Source organism: Taeniopygia guttata, chromosome Z, assembly GCF_048771995.1.
Source record: "Taeniopygia guttata chromosome Z, bTaeGut7.mat, whole genome shotgun sequence".
In the NCBI taxonomy this organism is placed as follows: domain Eukaryota; kingdom Metazoa; phylum Chordata; class Aves; order Passeriformes; family Estrildidae; genus Taeniopygia; species Taeniopygia guttata.
Window position 1 is genome coordinate 70030776 of NC_133063.1, and position 18183 is coordinate 70048958.

An 18183-nucleotide genomic window follows, 5' to 3' on the forward strand; every position below is an offset into this window, starting at 1 on the left:
CTTACTACATTATCATAATAGCTTATTTCAATTATTGAACTGTTCTTATTTCGGTCCATAGGGTTTACCTTTTTTTTCCCAATTCTCCTCTGCATCCTACTGGGGCTGAGGGGAGCAAGCCCTTTGTTTCAGGATGGGGTTAAACCAAGACACAGGGGCTGAGGGGGTTAAAACAGTAACCAGAGGAAAATGAAATTAAATAAATTAAAATAACCCTAACTGCATAAAGAAGAATTAGAGAGCCCTAACTAAAACTGCTAATATCACCAGTCTTCTGTACACACAGTAGAATGATGTGCAAATCTTTCTATTCACCAATACTGGTGAATAGAAAGATTTGCACATCATTCTTCCCCACACAAGTTACCTCCTCAGCACAAATCAAAGCAGATACCTAGAAAACATATATGCTAATAGCCACTGATTCATCTGCTTTATCAGCAGTAGCAAAATCCACTGAAGTAAGGAAACTCAAAAATGCACTTCATGAAGCCACACATTTTCAGCCTACTCAAATGTAACACCATTAGAAAAACAAGAAAATTCACAGAAGCCTTAAGGAACCTGCTAGCAGCCCCTATTTCATACCATTCAATTATTTTTTTCAGCAATAAACAGCATTCAGCAAAGGAAAGTTAAAGAATGATGGAAATGATTAAGAGTATCTAAAGCATAGAGGACCTCTCATCGTCGCAGAACAACACAACTACACTTGTATCTAGCAGTAGCATTACTTCCCTTTGTTTCACTAAACTCTGACATATCCACTCACCAGCACTTCACCAACATCCCTCTGCACCACATTCTTTTGCCAAGCATCTTAAGGAGAGGGTGACTGATTTGTTTTTTCCACCAGGATCTCCTGTTTCGCTCCCTGTGTATTCTTGCTGGTGGAAAATGACAGCAAGAACTACACCGTTTCTTCTCTGGAGCTGGGAGGTTTTTAGTATGCCAGTTACATAGTTGTTTAATTGAGAGGTGATTCTTGCTCAATTTTCCTAAAATCTAGATTCTTTATCTATTTTTTACTCTACTGAATTCTGTATAACTTGATTTTATCCAAAAGCAAGCTAAAAACAGTAGCTGAGCTGTAGCAAACAGCACACTGGAGGTGCCACCTAATATTTCTTTTGGGATGTTGTCCGAAGCCTTTGTTCTGGTTTCAGGATAGAGTTAATCTCATCTCAGTAGCTGTTCCACTGTTGTGTTTTGGATTGAGAATGAGAATCCTGGTAACACACTGATGTTTGGGGTTTTGCTAAGTTGTGTTTATCCCATGTCAACAAACTTTTTTTTTTTTCTTTTCTGGTCTCCACCAGTGAGGAGGTGAGCAAAAGAAACTGTGAGGAAGCACAGTTTGGGACAGGTGACCAGAACTGACCAAAAGGATATTCCACACCACAGAACATCATGCCCACTATATAAACTGGGGGAAGTTATCTGGAAAGGGCTGGTCTAGGTTCTGCTGATGCCAGACACCTCTGGTGAAGCTCCCTGTGGAGTTTACCACCACTGACTGATGCCAGACCCCTCTTGCTTCAGCAGAAGGGTGTGGCATCAGTCAGTGGGTGGTAAGGAATTACATTTTGCATTGCTTCTTTTTTACCTTTTTATTATCATTAACCATTATTACTGTATTTTACTTTATTTTCAATTATTAAACTATTCTTAACTCAGCATGCACGTTTTACTTTGATTCTGCTCCCCATTCCACTGGGCTGGGGAGGAAGAGAAGTGGAGTTGATGAGTGTCTGCATGCTTTTTCATCCCCAGCTGGGATTAAAACCGTGACAGTCTTGCACAAACTCTAGAAAACCAGCTCGAGGATACATCCCTGCTCTCAGGGTTCAACTATTACAGGTAGTTAGGAGACACACAATGAAACCAAGACCATAAGTTTAGCATTTTTAAAGAAAGAAAATCATTGTTGGAATTTGCATTCATAGTCTTTGCTTAATCTAAGTGTCCAATACTAAGAGTCAAAAATATCTCTTAATTTGCATTTGATTTCAGAGAATCTTTAGCAACATCTCATTTCATGCTGGAAAGCAGTATCATCACACACCCTAAGTATTTACTACAACTTTAACAAAAATCTTTGTTGGATTTTTTTCCCCAAAAAATCAGTGAAGAATATTGATTGTATTTCAGGACTTTTTTTTTTTTTTCCCTAAAACAGAAATCCAGATGTAAGCAATTAGAAACTACTCTATAAAAAAATAAAAGTGTTCCTGTAGGAAGACAAATAATCAGTCATCAGTACAGAATATTCTCTAAAGAGAATACAGCAATGAATTGACCTAGATAATGCTGCACTTTGCTGATGCACACAATTTCTGCAGTACAATACAGAGGAGCTACAGGATACAAAACATTATTTTTAATTAAAATTCTTGCACTTTACACATAAAGAAAGAAAAGACCAGTCAGCTGCAATATCAGTAGTCCAAAGAATGACAAATGGGACTGCAAGGTTGTGTGGGTTTTGGTTTGGGATTATTTGCTTTTTCTTTTAAATGAAATTACTGGACCTGAAAATAAAACATACTAAAATATTGGTATTCTTTGGGGACACCAACTTTTTACCTTCTTAATTAACACCTCCAGGAAGTTTTCTAATGTTGTGATAAAAACTAATCATAGATATACTCGTGGCATTCTAGAGAAACACTGCAACTAAGAAACAGGGTACAGTCATACAAAATCAAATTATATTTTATTTTTTATTATTATGGAATCTTATCGTAAGTATTTACAGACAACAATGCAATTTTACTTGAATGTATCTTTTGTCCCTGTAGCAAATCCAACCTGAATAGCCCTCATATAGTCCTCAAACAATGTGGGTACTTTTTCACTCCACTGCCCACATGACCCTCTGAAGCTGAGGGGATGATTACTTGAGTGCAGCAGGATCCTGTAACATCCTTGGGCATCCTGTTTCAGTGCTGTGGAGCTTCTCCCTGTTAGCCAGTGTCTGTACAGCACTGAAACAGTGTCAACTTGAACACTTGCGTAATAATTTTCTGGCCGGGGAGTTGCCCACTGATAGAACTGCCTGTGTTGAGAGCAATCCAGCGTGAAAGGCTGGCAGTATCAACTCAGGCCATAAATGCTGAGCTAAGAATTATTGCTATTACTTTGGTGTCTTCCCCTTTCTTTGTTAGGACTAGTAGCAGTTTGAAAAGAGTTTAAGTTCACATCATGGTAGGTGATATACATTTTTATATGAGTGTGCATGTAAGTCTTTGCAAATAGTTGTGCAAACCAAAACTTTCTAAGTGGTAGCCTTAAACATCAGGTTTTGAACTTTAACATTTAGTTTACCTGAATTCATTCAGAAAGATTGATTTGATGTTGTCTCACTGAGTAGAAGCCTTTTTTTGTTCGAAGAAACTGTTTCAGCTACTGGTACTGCAGTGGTACAAGAAAATCCTGTCAGATAATTTGTCACAAGGAGAGACCTTCTCTCTTCTCTACCACTGCCTGAAAGCATCTGAAAATGTGGTGAGGATTGGGCTTTTCTCTAACTCACATGATAGGACAAGAGGAAACGGTCTCAAATTGCACCAGGGGAGGTTTAGATAAGCTATTAGGACACATTTCCTCATGGAAAGGGCTGTCAGGCATTGGCCAGGCTTCCCAGGGACCTTGGCAATGCTGAGTTAATGGTTGGACTTGATTATTCTAAGGCTATTCAAAAGTAAATGATTCTATATCAGAGCAGCAGCTCAAAAACGAGTGAGCTAATTACACTTCTGTGTTATAGCTGGGATCATAATTATATGGGATTTTGACAAACTAGGCAGAAATCTTCAGCATTTTGTGTCCTGAGGGGTTTTTGGGCTCGCATTTGGTCATTGTATCTCCTCAGATTTCATTTGCAGTTAGATAATTGGTACATTCCGTTACTCTTTATGATAAAATCATTGGAGAAAGCAAGTCTGGGAATTTTTCCACAAGTTCTTTCTGCAGTTATGACTATTCCTGTCCTTATTCATAGGTTGGAAAGATAGTTGACAGTAAAACAATCTTGCTTTCCAAATTGTTTCTTCAGTGGCTTTGTATGTGGGCACAGATTTGTGTTTGCCTAGCCTCCTAGTTATGCTTGCCTTTTCATGTTTATGTGTGATTAAGCATTTTCAAAGTAATTAAAAATGATGTTGTGTTGAAGCATTTTGGAGCAGCATAGTTGCTTATTTACCATATTTATTAATCTCTTACTTCCCTAAGATAATGCACAGTGGGTCTCCCTGTCATTAGTGTAAACTGCTAATTGTACTTATTTGTTATCCTTGAGTGTCCTGCTAACCAAGATGATACACCAAGAAGTAAAGTACTACAATCTGTGTTTAAATTATTATATAGATGCACTATTTGCAATTTGCAAGTATTAATGAGTCTATTTTTAATAAACAATAACGAATTTAGAACTTTTCTGTAGACAATCAGCAAATGGGTACATTAGAAATACAATTAATAATGAAAATCCTTGCTTTCCTTATTTTTTTGCCTTTATGTAACTTATAAGTGAATTAGTTGGTTACTTAAAACAGTGTTTAAACTATTTAATATTGTTGTCTCTGTTCTGTTTTGTTGCCAGTGGTAAACAGTTGAAAATATATGAATGTGTGCTAAAAACCACAGGGGATTATTCAGATGATCAGATTGAACTCTGTTGATACTGTGAATCTTGTAAGTTTACTGATAATGTAGGACTTTTGAAAGCAAGGTAGAATTGATATAGTTTTCTCAAAACTGGTTATTAATGAGAATGGTCAATTAACTGTTCTCTACAATGTCTGAAATACTGAAATACTGGTTCTCTGCAAAGTCTGCAAAGTCTCTGCAAAGACTTTACACTGAAGTGTAAAGTCAGGTGATGTACAGCAGTTTTGTTTTTTGAGGGTTTCTCTTGTGTGTAAAATACATGTAATTTCTTGAAATTTTAAATGTAATGAAAGGAGTAAAAGCTTTTTTTAAAGAGCTTTCTTCTTTTTTTTCATTTCTTTTCCCTCTTTTTCTTTTGAAAAGTAAATCTTCAGTCTGTTACAGTAGTTCTCAGGATTTTGTTGCTTTAAGAAATATGTTTTTATTGGTATGTTACAATGGTTTACTATAAGCAGAAACTGAATACAAGTTGTTTGCTGGACATGAAGGCATTATTTAAAGTTATTACAAGTGAGAATAAGAATTGTTTTAGTGATATTAATGCATTTTCTCTTAGAAGGAACATGCCTTTATGAAAGGATATTTTAGCAATTCAGAGCTCTCTGGAGTAAGAAATACTCTTCATAATTTTTCATGGACTGCATATAGTTTAGTGAATACCAGAGGATGTTGCAGAAATTGAAATTTTAGAGCCTTAGGTATTATTTGGAATAGTCAATGAATAAGTATGACTTAGAGAAGTAAAAAGTTATCTGTCTCAGTTGTGTTAGCCATAGTGGACAAAAGTTCTCAGTAGATGTCAGAGAAAACTAGGTTGTGTTTATAAACAATCATATGTAGTGAAGGAATTGAAATTATCTCCTAAAGAAACTTAATTTGCCTTTATTCATATTTAGAAATGATTGAAGAACTTTTATTCTTCTCCATACTATGGCATGGTGAGTTAGCCTGCAAGGTCTCAGTACAAAGGAAAGTTACTCACATTAACCAGTGTTTGAAATTTGGGATGTGTTCAGGTTGAAGATAAATCTCTGCTACCTTTCTTACTAAAGGTTGAACCATATCATCTTCTTTGGTCCCTTTCCTGTAAGACTAGACTTGAAATTGTACCTTATAGCATATTTATAAAAACAACATGTAATATAAACAAAAGAATAATTAATTACATCACATAATTATATAATAATTGCATTGCATAAACATTTAATATCTTTTGGACAATATGATATTTAATACTATGGAGATAAATTACATATAGTACATTCATAGTACATTTGCTTTCTAGGATAGATATTTAAGGGTTTATTTTTTTTCAAAAAAGAAACAGTGGTCAGGAGTTTAGTAACAAAATTAAAAAGGTGTTCATTTGCCAGTTGGATTTGCTAATTGACTTTTATTTATAGCTTTGATGTATCATTTTTCCCAGCTGAATATTTTTGTCTAATCACATCACTTACATATGTTAGTTGATTAACTGTCTGCTACTTAAGAAAGTTAAAGACATACTGGTATTGTCATGGTAACCTATTCTTTTTTCCTTTTCATATAGTTCTTGTAGTTCTCTGATATGTATACAAAATATATATCGGGGCAAGACAAAAGTTACAGAAAATCACAACTTAGTGTTCTTTTTTATATTGTCTTAAGCTTGGTAAATGTTGGTGAAAGAGGCTTTTAAAACAGGAATAATGAAGAAAACTTAATGTTAAGATGAACAAAATTCCCTTTTACTTAGAGTACGTTGTAGGGACTATTTATTTTTGGGTTTTTTTGTTTGTTCCATTTTACCTCAGTCCTGTGCCCTTCTGTGGTTTAAACAAAACAAAAGGGATGTTATTAAAACATCCTGTGTTGAAAAAATGCAGTATTGTTGTTTATATGCTGAGAGAACATACTGCCCTGTTTCCAAGGTGATACTATCCTGTGTGGGCTGCTAATCATACCTCAAGAAACATAGAAAGGAATCAGAGGCCTGTGTAGCCACATGCTAAAATATGTGAATTGAGATGAAATTACTTAATGTAATCTAATTGGCTCATCATAAAACTACAGGTAATGCAACGAATTTGTGTTTTAGCAGGACCAAGGGGTTTAATGCTGGAATGAAATTTGGACTGTCAAATGATCTACCTGAGCCTTTTAAAGTATGTCTAACTCTATCTGCACTGCTGTTTATTTGAGCTTTTGGTGGCTTACAGTTCTCTGTGGCTCTAGCAGCTGTTAATGACATATTAGCATTACCAGCAGTAAGCTGTACTATTCATAAAAAAACCCCTTAAATTAAAAGGCAGCAAGAGTTTATTCTAACTAATGATTTAAATATTTATAAATGTAAATCTGATTAACCAAGGTAATATCTATAGGCTGTATAAGAGCATACTGGTTGATCTGTAGTTTAAGTAACTATGTTTTGTCCTCAAACAGTCTATATAGACTGAAAATAATGTTCTTTCCTAACTGATTTCTATATTGTTCCTTTTTAAAGTCAGCCGTTTAAAGTTAGTGTGGAGAAGATTGGTTTTCTTATTGATACATTAAATATAATTTCTTATTAATTTCAAGGAAAAAATGGTGAAATAATTGAATGGAATTACTGTTTTCATATAGTAATTAATTTAAGGTGAGATCATGCAGGTAAATCTATCTTATGGTAACATGAAATTAACAACATTTATTTTTCAACTCTTGGAAGAAACCCCTAATGTTTATATTTTTTCTTGTCTTCAGATCTCTTTTATATTGGTTTATTTTAGACAAATCTTTGTAAAACAAAAATTTGGAATGTCTTGGAATTATATAATAACAAAACAAGTATTTGAGTTTCGGTAACAGATGTTACTTGTATTCACAGTGGAGTGCAAGTTCTGATTTTATATCCAGTTTTAGCTGTTCATCAGCAGAGGGCAATATAACTTCATACATTTCCTTGAAAGGATTTAATTTGTTGATCTTTTTATTTCTAATTTAAACTAAGGGAGCACCTACTTCTAAATACTGAGAAAATATGTGAACTCATGATGAAAAAGTGATGAGCTTTTAGTATTAATATTCCTTATGCACTTTCAGAAGCCTGTATAAACTTCCTGGTAGCTGTACTCTGTGGCATGTGTTCCCTGAGTTCATAAGCAGGCAGAAAATGTACTGACTTTATAGAGATAGCAAAATGTATTTTTACTTTTCCACTGGATTAGCTGATACGCCCTCAGCAATTAGCTCACGTGCCATTTCAGTGGTTTGTTGTTTGTTTGTTTTCTTGTTTGTGGACTTCTGTTTGTTTGTTCTGGGACATATGTATTTTTCCCTCAGGACAGTCTCATGCAAAGATTGGGATGCTTTTTGCATCTATTTCAGTTTTGCTGTAGGATTAAATCCGTTATGAAGAACTTGTAGTACTTGATAGAGTCTCCATACATATATTGTAAATTAGGTGTAGGGAGAAGCTGTGCTGTAATAATGAAGAAAAAATAGATTTAGGCCTTCATTTCAACTCATTCATTCCACATGTTAGAAGAAGAGTCTTGTTTTATGGTTGGGGTGGTAAAACGAATCTTTATACTCCTTAGGAAGAATGTGTATTATAACCTTTTAGTGTACACCATGTTAATACTAATATATTGTGATAGTTCTTTGATTTTTATATTGCCATTTAAATTTCTATTTAGTTCTTCTTTCAGGATGTGTCAGAAATCCTAAAATGTCCTAAAATGGATGTTCATGTGTGGCAATGTCTTTTTTTTTTTTTTTTTTTTTTTTTTTTTTTTTTTTGGAAAATCTGCTTTCCTATTTCTAAATGCTCTTGAGGCATATTCAGAAAGACTTCAGACATATGGTTTCTTGTTTTTCATCTTCTCCTTTGGGCATCAAACATTCAACGAGTCTACTTTACTGTCAGAGCATAAATACAATTCCTGCTAACAGCCTAGGACAGGCAGCATTTACAAGTGTTAAAACATGAGGCTAGGATTAAAATATTTTGTTGTTCAGATTGGCTCACTGAATGACCTTAGGTAGTAGCATCCCTCTCTATTTTTGTTTGAAATGCATTGGATAATGCTGGCCTATCTCTATTACTAAAATTGTTTTGAAGATTAATTTGCCTCTCTTTAAGCTGTAGTATTTAAATTGCAAATAACAATACAACTCCTTTAGGTATTGCATGTAGATTAAAATGGCAAAACAGATCATAAAGAATATATGTATTTGGTATAATACAGCTTTTGCATTAAGGTTTTTTTGCGCAGGTGTTTGTGCTTGTGTTCCAGTTCCAGTTCTGCACCTAATTATAGGATTTGATTAAAACATTCAGTCTTTTACACTATCACACTGCTGCAAAATGGGAATAAATTCAAATCAACTTCAGCAGGTATTGAAGTCTTATGCTGGGATACATAAATGCAAATAATAATTATTATGGTTTTAAAAATTTATTTAGGAGAAACTTGCAGGATTTTCATGCATAAATACAGTGCTGATTATATGGTTATATATTGCAACATACATGAACGGTTAATAAAATAAAGCATTGTTAGATGGTTGAAAAGAACATAGTATCTGTGCAAGTGTAACTGGCAACATGTAAATTAGCTAAATGGTTTAAAAGTCCCTGTTCTAAAGCATTTTAGGCTTTTCCCTTATTCTAAAAAGATTAATTGAAAAAAATCATTAGTTGCAGGGAATATAAATACAGTTTCACAGTAATCTCCAGTTCGGGTTTTGTTATCCATTCTAACTGGGTTAAGGGGGAAAGAAGAAGAAGCTAGCGCAATAAACCAGATGACTTTCAGAGCTAAACCATTGTCAATCTCAGTGATATATCCAAACATGTGTATGTGAAAATTTCCTGTGTTTTGGTAGAGACGAATGTCTTGAAATGTAATAAATAGATAAGTTATCATACTACCATAGCTTTAGACACGTGGTGTTGTGCCATGCTCTAAGACAAAGGATAATTCCCTAAAAATTTTGGTGTTTTAAGCATCCTTGTTGGTAAAATGTTATTAACCAAATATCTATGACATCACTTTTTATAATTAAGTTATATGTGATACTGAACAAATTACAAAAGAGCTTTATCTTGAGGACTGTAGAACAAGTTGAGATGTAACTAATTATATTAAGTACATTTTCATTAAAATATAAAGTACCCAGATAGCTTATTTAACATGGTGATGGTGGCCAATGAATTTAGTGTAGATGTTCTTCAGTAATAATGTACTAGGTAAACTTTCAAAACATATTGCCTTAGTTCCCCCTGTCTCACCAGCAGACATTTTATAATATTGGAAAATACGATTTGTGAAGGAAGTTAGTAAACTAGTAATGAACAAATGTATCTGTAGCATTTTTCTCTGATTAGTCTGTTAAATCCTACTTTTGAGCTAAAGTAATGATGTAGTAAGCTTGTTGTAAGAGATATATTTTGATCTGGTTATTGCATAAGACTTTATTTAAGGTAGTTCTACCTTAACTAGTCATGTCTAAATTAATAAAAGGTTTGTTGTTATTTTTTCTTCTAATTTCATGTCTCGAACTTTATTTACCTATTTGTATAATCAAACACATACCTCCAAGTGTGGGTTTTTTTTGTGGTGGTCTTTTTCTTTTTTTTTTTTTTTTTTTTTTAGTAATTTCTGTGGCTTTGGCTATAACAGGAGGTATATATTAAGTATCACTTCTTTTATTGTGTTTGGAACTATTGAGTAACAAGGAAAACAACAGAGATTCTGTTGGTTTTCTTTATTTTTGTGTTTGCTTTTTTTCTGTGGGTCTCCTCTACTTGTCTCCTTTATTTCTTCTCCCCATGCTCTATATTTTTTGTTGACTTTTCTTGACAACAGTATTGTTTCAGTTTTTTCTTACAGAAGTAATGGGGGAATTTAAAATTAACTTGTTCTGCATTAATTTTCTGATCTCAAAACTGTTAAATCAATTTTATTATCTTGATTATGTAACTCAAAAGGCTGTGCATCTGTCCTTTGGGAACAAAGTTTATTTAGGTGACAAGACATGTGCCACCTGCCTTTTGCAAAGCGGTTTGCAATTCGAATCTTGCACTTGATCAGCTATGCTTTTGGACACTGAAATGAGAGGATAAAAACTCAGTATGCTTTCCCTTCACTTGTTCAGGTGCAGAATGTACATTTTGAGAAATATGGTTTCCGAAAAGTGTTAAGGTGCTTGAATACTTCCTTTTGGTTACCATCCTAAACAATACATCCCTTCTTCCCTTGAAACAAACTGAGGTAGGAAGTAATCTTAAAGAAAGTTAACATTTAGTTCACACGTGATTGATAGTCTTGATTCATCTTGTGCCTGGTTTGCATTTCTTTGTGCATACTCATTTGCACATCTGTGCTCCTTTTGTACTTTACTGAATATATGTACAATCTGAGACATACTACATGTATGACATATTTGTAGATTTTGATGTTCCAATGATTCTATATTAAATCATTTCTTGAAGGAAAATGAAACATGAATTGAATTCTATATATGTTGCTGAGGAGAAAGGGAAGGTTTTTGAAAAGAAGCCTGTACAAAATAGGGTGAGGGAAGTACCTTTCGCTATTTTCTTTGTAGAGAAAAAGAGGTGCTTGGGCTTGAAGTGTCAGTTCTCCTTCTGCACCTTGGTCTTGGAGATCCTCTGCCAAAAAGCTGCATTTTCTTCATGGCGTGCTTTTGCATACCTATTACATTCTACTGTCCTTAATGCTGTTTTCAGGTCTGATTCATACAGAGTAATTTGGTATACAGATTTTTGACATGTACTTGAATAGAATGAAAGGCTGTCCTGAAGCTACCTATCTGTATTGTACAGATTCCCAGAAGGGGGCATTATGGTGACAAACCAGGGGAATACAGCAGTCCATTACCAGTTTCATGCCAGTCGGGGACATGAAGGTACTGTGAGATGAATAAGGATTTTTAATCCAGAATGCCTCCTAAAAATTAAATGAAATCCTATGCTCCACATAAGGAAAAGAATGAAGTCCCCTGCAAAGTGCATTTTTATTGATTTGAACATGGTATTCCCTAAGTCAGGAAGAGACAATAGTTTTTTTTTTTTGTAGTGAGATTTCACATTTGGTTTTGCACCAGGGTTTCTGCTTTCTATAAAATCTTTGGCATACCAGTTTTCAGATTGGACTTCCATTCGATATTTTTTTTATATGGGTTTTATATGTGGACTTTATATTCTTAAAATATTCTTATAGTTGTTTGCTGGATTTCAAACTTCTTTGTCTGTTACGAGAAATAAGGATGATGGAAATTGCAGGACAAAAGTGAATGTGAATTTATGATTTTTCATATTTCTAATAGACTGTTAAAAAAAGGGTTTATTTGAACTTATATCTTGAAATAATTTTAACTGATTTTACTAATAATTTGGTATTATTTTAGATTTTAGCTTAAAATTGGACAGGTTGTATCATTTTTGCCATATTTTCTCCTTTTAATGATGTCCATATTTTGTGACAGCTGATAATTCACTTCCAAATCAAATTCTCTTCTCTGCCTGAATCTATTAGAGCATGTTAAGAAAATGCTATTTGGTGCATGTTCTCTGAGGCTATAATCAGATGTCTCTTTTTTTTCCATCAGTTTTGCTGTCTTAATGGGAGTAATCTCAGCACTGCTGGATTCCTTGGCATTTTTTTAATAAAATCATTGCTCTTATAGAATCAGATACTTGGCAGAAAATAGACAGTCTTTTATTTTTCTGTGATGATACATAAGAGAGATGAGGCCAACTAGTAAATTTATTTGAAACAAACAAAGGAAGTGTTGGAAGGAAAACCTGAACGAAGATTCATATTTATTGAAACCAGACTTTGTTATAAGTCTTGATAACTTTTTCAGTATTATTTAAAAACAATTGTTCTTGTGGAAGGGGAATTCAAATGTTGGGAAAAAAAATCACTGCAGTAACCTTTAGCCCATTGCTGTGTTTAAGATTAATCAAAAGGAGATAGGCTAGTATCCTATTTTTTTTTTTTTTTAATTAGGAACTTTATTATGTATCAGCCAAGCTTAACTTCAAAAACATATTTACACACCTTTGAGTGTAGACTTTATTCAACATGAAGTAGTCAAAAATGGTTGAAGAAGTTCACTGAGTAGAAACAACTTATATCATTTTATTGCTGTCTTACTGAAGGTTGGATATATTAAAAACATGAAGATACTCTTTTGAGAATGTAAGATCTTCCACATACAACGGCATTTCAAGGAACAGTTTTAAACTTTTTTCCCAACAATACAAATCAAAATGTTGATCAGTTTCCAGAAACTGTTTAGGGAATATGGTTATTCCTTAAAAGCATGTCCCAAGCTGCAGAAAAATTGGTAACTTGGTATTCATCTTTGAATTTCATGTGCTTGGTGCTGTGTGCCAGCATACTGTCTTTACTTTTGAATTCTCGGTGTTTAGATAAAATTTAAGTCTGCAATATAGGAAGACTGTGTTAGAGTTCAGTCATTTCTGTGTGATTTGTGTCTTGGCTGTATGTGTTCTATTTTAGAATTTCCAAGACTAATCGTGGTTAGATATTTTACTTAGGAATGATTTTGAGACAGAGATTGCTCTTTTTTTTTTTGTGGTTTTATGTTATGTATGGAACTGTGCTGCCAAATCTCAGTCATCTTTCAAAGACTCTGTGAACCCTTATTTAACTCTTTGCAATGTAGAATTAGCTTGTATACATGTAATTTTTTAGCTTTTGTGTGTTATAAATGAAGAAAGTTCCTGATGGGGGCTTTTAATGGCTTAAGTTATGGAAACTATTATTTCAGTTTAAAAAATATCCATTCTCTAAACATGTCCAATATATTTTTTTCAGTAAAAGCTCTCAAGAGGGGTTGAGGGGAGAAGAAGTCGGTTGTTCAAACTATTTTGCCTCTAAACTGATCGAATGCACTTTATCTCTTTTCTAAGACAACTGATGGCTGGGTGCAGCTCATTTCAAGTTTATTCACAAATTTCTGACACCTATATAAGAAGAGCAGAAATACTGAATACAAGTATTATTCAGCGTTTTTTTAGCATAACCCTTTAATAAGTTAATGACAGTGTACTTCTTTTAATTATGTCCCTTGGGCAGCTCTACCAGCCTTTATTGACAATGACATCTTGGTTTACATGACCTGTTTGATTTCTGGACACAATTTTAATCTTTGCTTTAAATTCAGGTGGGTCTTACACTGGTTATAGGACACTGGAAATAAGATTCCTTCTGTTTTTTGGTTTTTTTTTTATGGAAGGCATGCCTGTTGCAGCTTCCTTCTGGGTTTTGCTGGGGATGTCTTGAGCTTGTAAACATGAGCTTCTATGTTTTAAACGAAGTGTCCTTGTTTGGGACTGTAGCCTGGTGAGACCAGCATGGAGGAAGGGGGCTCATTGCTTGTACCTTGGTGGTGAGTGACCATACCCAGAAATAGGTCACACAGTGGTATTTGGCACAGAATTTCCACGTGTTTATCTCTGTGACTGTAGGATACCTAGCTTTCAACCAGGCTGAGAATTACGTGAATACATAGTGTGTCTACTAAAGTGCCCATGCAGTTTGACACCCTGTGTGTAAAAGTGTTCTGGGACTGAGAGGTTGTGCACAGCAGGAAGGTGATACTCAGATTGGTGAATGGCACTGTACCCAGAGCCCTCTGTCCTGCATGAAGTTCCCTGGGGCATTACATGGTTTTTCCTCTTTGGAACATAGCTTTAGCAGCAGTGGAAAAAAGATAAAAGAAGAAAAAAAAGATAATAACTACAAAGAAATAGATGGAAAAGGTAGGGGAATAGAGATAATGAAAAAAATGTGGGAAACAATGCATACAGAGAAAATAACAATAGGGAAAGTGGTCTGGGAAGAATTCTGTCTTTAAAAGTACATAATTGTGGGAAAGGAGGTTGGGATTTTTATTTTGTTCTGTATCTTTCTGTGGCAGAAGTGTTTATGTGCATGGGTAATTTCAATTTTAATAAATGCTTAATAAAATTTGCGTGCTCTGTTTAAATAGCAGTGTTAGTGGCTTAGGCTGGAATTCTGCATACTTTTCTCTGTTGCTTTGTGCACTGTATAGACTACAAGCTTGTTGAAGTTCATTGCATTACTGTGTTTGAAAGTCTTGTTCTTTTGTTTTCTCCATGACTGCTCCTTGGTCATAAAGAGGCACATTATGTCTCTGTGTCTAATTGAAAGCATTTTTACTTTATTCTGGTGCTGTGTTCTTTTCTTTACTTGCTCTTTTTATTCTTATTTTGTCATTCATGCTGTGAAGAGGTGAGTGAGACCTTTTTACAAATGATTATTGGCCATCAAGCAATAAGACCTAAATTCTATTTGCAATTTGCCAAATCAGCTGTTATCATAGCTGCTAAATCTTAGTATGTATTTTAGAGTAAAATAATTTTTTAAACTGCTTTGTTTGTGTTTTGTAAAAAAAGAAATCAGTTTCTTAAATTTCAATACACACCCAGATAAAACTGGGAAGATTTCTTTAGTGTAACTTAAAACAATGAGAAAATACTGCCCTTTTTTCAGTAACATTTAATAAATTAATCCTAAGTAACAGAAACAACTATTTAATATTACAGTGAAAAAGACCTCACAGATCATACCTGCTTTTTTAGGGATGAGTATTTAATCCTAAGTGTCACATTTGTAAAGAGTAGCTTTGTTTAGTGCAACTTTACCTATGTAAAAAAATCTTGTGGAAAACATTATTCACTGAATCATGAAACAACCAGTAGAATTATTGCCTGCATGTTGTGTGAATTTGCACAGAGGAATTATAAGAGCTATAATTTCCATAGAGAAAACTCTATACTGGTAGAAAAAAGGGACATACTTGCTGATTTCTTAATAGAAATTTCTGGAATGAGGTAATTTTTGAAGAAGACTCACAGAGATGAGCATGGTGACAAGCTCTAGTGGTGCTGCTGGTAATAAAAATGCTATTTTGAGGAATTATGTTACAGGATCCAAGAAAGGAGATGTTTACAAGAAAGCAAACAAAATGAAAAGCAATGCTAAAGAGGTGAAGTGGAAAGGTGTCTTTCCTAAGGTACATTCCTTAGCCATCACTGGGTGCAGTAGGCTTTTATTTTGTATTTAACAAAATCAACTTACTCAGTAGATACAACCAGTGAGAGGTTCTAAATAATAAAATGATAATAGAATGTAAAGTATGTCTTTAGGAAGGTACTTTTTTTTTCCTGAAAAGGTGACTTAAACCACCACACCAAAAATAACATATATTAAATCTGAATAAAAATATTAGCAGAGAAGGGAAATTAAGGATTCAAACATATTTGACCAAGAGGATTAATTGCAGTCTAATTTGAGCTCATTTGAACTAGTAAATTTCTTGAATTCATTTTTGTTTCATTTAATTGCTATGATAATTGTTTAAATTGCATATGAAGTGATTCACTAAGACTTCAGAAGACATTTAGTATTAAAAGAATTTTCATACTTCGCTTTGAAATCCAGGTCCTGTGTTTGACTTCAAAAGTCCTAGGAAAGATGTGAGCAATCAATTTTACTTTTCTTTGAAAGCAAAAGTGCTGTGGATCATTCAGCTTCATTTGTAACAACTTTCAGGTATGAAAAAGCAGCAGTACCTGACCATTTATATATTCAGTCTTCTTTTGTTATTTGTTTGAGAAATTCATGCAATCAGAAAAAGCAGGCTACTAGGCAGAATATTTTCTCTTTAATACTGTAAAATATGTTACCTAAAGGAAAAGGAAAATTAAGCTCAGTGTTTTTTTAATGTTTATTATTATTTACCATATTTTACTTTCTGTTGCAGTAAATTGCTAATAGTATGAGGTGTTAGAGTTAAATGTTGATTTATATGTAAATAACTTGTATAAAAATATAACAGGAGTAAATTCACTATGCATTTTTAAAGAAGTTTTATTGTTATTATTGGAGTGCTAAAGAGAAAGGTTCTTGGGGGCATGTAGGATGAGAAAAATCATCCCACCTGATATTGTTAGAAATTTCTTGGAGGTATTTTTAACATTATCAGTGTGTTTTCCGTAGGTGCCTTAGGGAAACTCGTGTTTACTTTTCATAAAGCTCTGATATGATAATCCACAGTCATCTTTTGAGTGTCTAGTGGATTCGCTGTGCAAAGAAAATGCAATCTCTTGTATTACGGGAAAAGCTATTTATTTGTTGATGGGGTGGTGAGGTCTTCTTTTGGCCAATGACAGCAGAGAGCTTTTGTGAATTAGGCTTATGTATACTTCTAGAAACTCCAGAACATACCTGCTTGCAGATTTAGGTTTATAAGTACTTCTAGAAATTAATCTTGAGGAAGATTTTTTTTTTTTACTTCAGATTATGCATTGGATTTAAGTCACTTCCTGTATTTTAACATATTCCAATTGCTAAAAATACTTACACATGAGGAAGAAAATAATGTTTGGAAACAAAGATACTAAATCTGTCCTTTAAAAAGACACTGAAATATGTGTTAATTAGATAAGCTTTTCTGGTGCTATACTTGTGACAGAAGTGCATGAATGAATACAGGGACAGTATAATCTCTAGGGTGCAGTTTAGACTATTTAGGTACAAACATTTTCAATTTGGTTACATAAATGAGATAAGTAAAGCCTGTAAGGATATTTCTCAAGGCTGTTTTAAAAAATAGAGGCAGGACTTCTCATGAGGTGTGGACAACACATTTGACAGTATTTGTATTGTAAACTTTCTTACACTCATCCTATGTAATCTTCCAGCAAAATGAAAGTTTGGCAGACGTTCTTCTTCAACATATGAGTTATTAGCATGTAACAATTGTTTTGTTTTTAATTATTTACTGATTCTCCCTTGTTGCTTCTGTGTATTGTTTGTGAGCATAAATTCTTCCTGTGCAGGTCTGAGCTGCTCCACTTCTGAGTGCTAGTGATATTGCAGTCTTGGAGATTTTCTAGGAATACATTTGTCATCTTCACCATTCTCTTCTGCACTTTGGTTTTCCATTCAAATGTTTCATCCAGGTAGACTTAGAAGCTTCCAGAAAGTTTCAAAATTCTTATGCTAGAGCTGCAAAACCTTCTTGTGGAAACCTGGTGTGACCTGAAGGTCAAACTGGCTGACAAGAGGAGTGATAGTGTGCCTCTGGTGGGGCCCTGGTATCCAGCTAAACCACCTGAACTACACATTTCTGTTTGAGCAATTGCAACTAGAAATGTAAAAAAAAAAATCATCCATTTATTTTAGAGTACACTAAAAATAAGATGCCTTGAATTTATTCAATTGGGTGAAATATTGCTTGGTGTGAATTCAAGAGGTCCTTCTCAGCTGCAATTTCATCCGTAATCATCTTGGTATGGATAATTTTTAAAAAGGTTGTATGCAGAAATGGTTAAATTTCTTCAAAAATCATTGCTAAGTTATTTAAAAATAATTCTTTTAGCAAACATAACCATTCAGCTACTCTAAGATGTTATACTTTCATTGAGGTGCTTTTTAGATTTGCTACTTAATTTGCATT

At 33.9% G+C, this 18183-nt stretch overlaps 1 protein-coding gene across 8 annotated transcripts in view; it reads left to right on the forward strand.

Annotated features, from left to right (window-relative positions):
* Positions 1-18183, forward strand: part of KDM4C (lysine demethylase 4C) — a 247931-nt gene that overhangs the window by 67716 nt on the left and 162032 nt on the right. Inside the window, exon 9 of one of the 8 annotated variants that reach the window (XR_012052985.1) lies at positions 16164-16274. The exons of 6 other annotated variants lie outside the window; for them this stretch is intronic. Coding sequence is in view for 1 of the 2 variants with exons in the window: in XM_072922268.1 (XP_072778369.1) it covers positions 10798-10878 (81 nt within the window). In the remaining variant the exon portion in view is untranslated. One more of the 8 variants, XM_072922268.1, reaches the window with a different exon arrangement.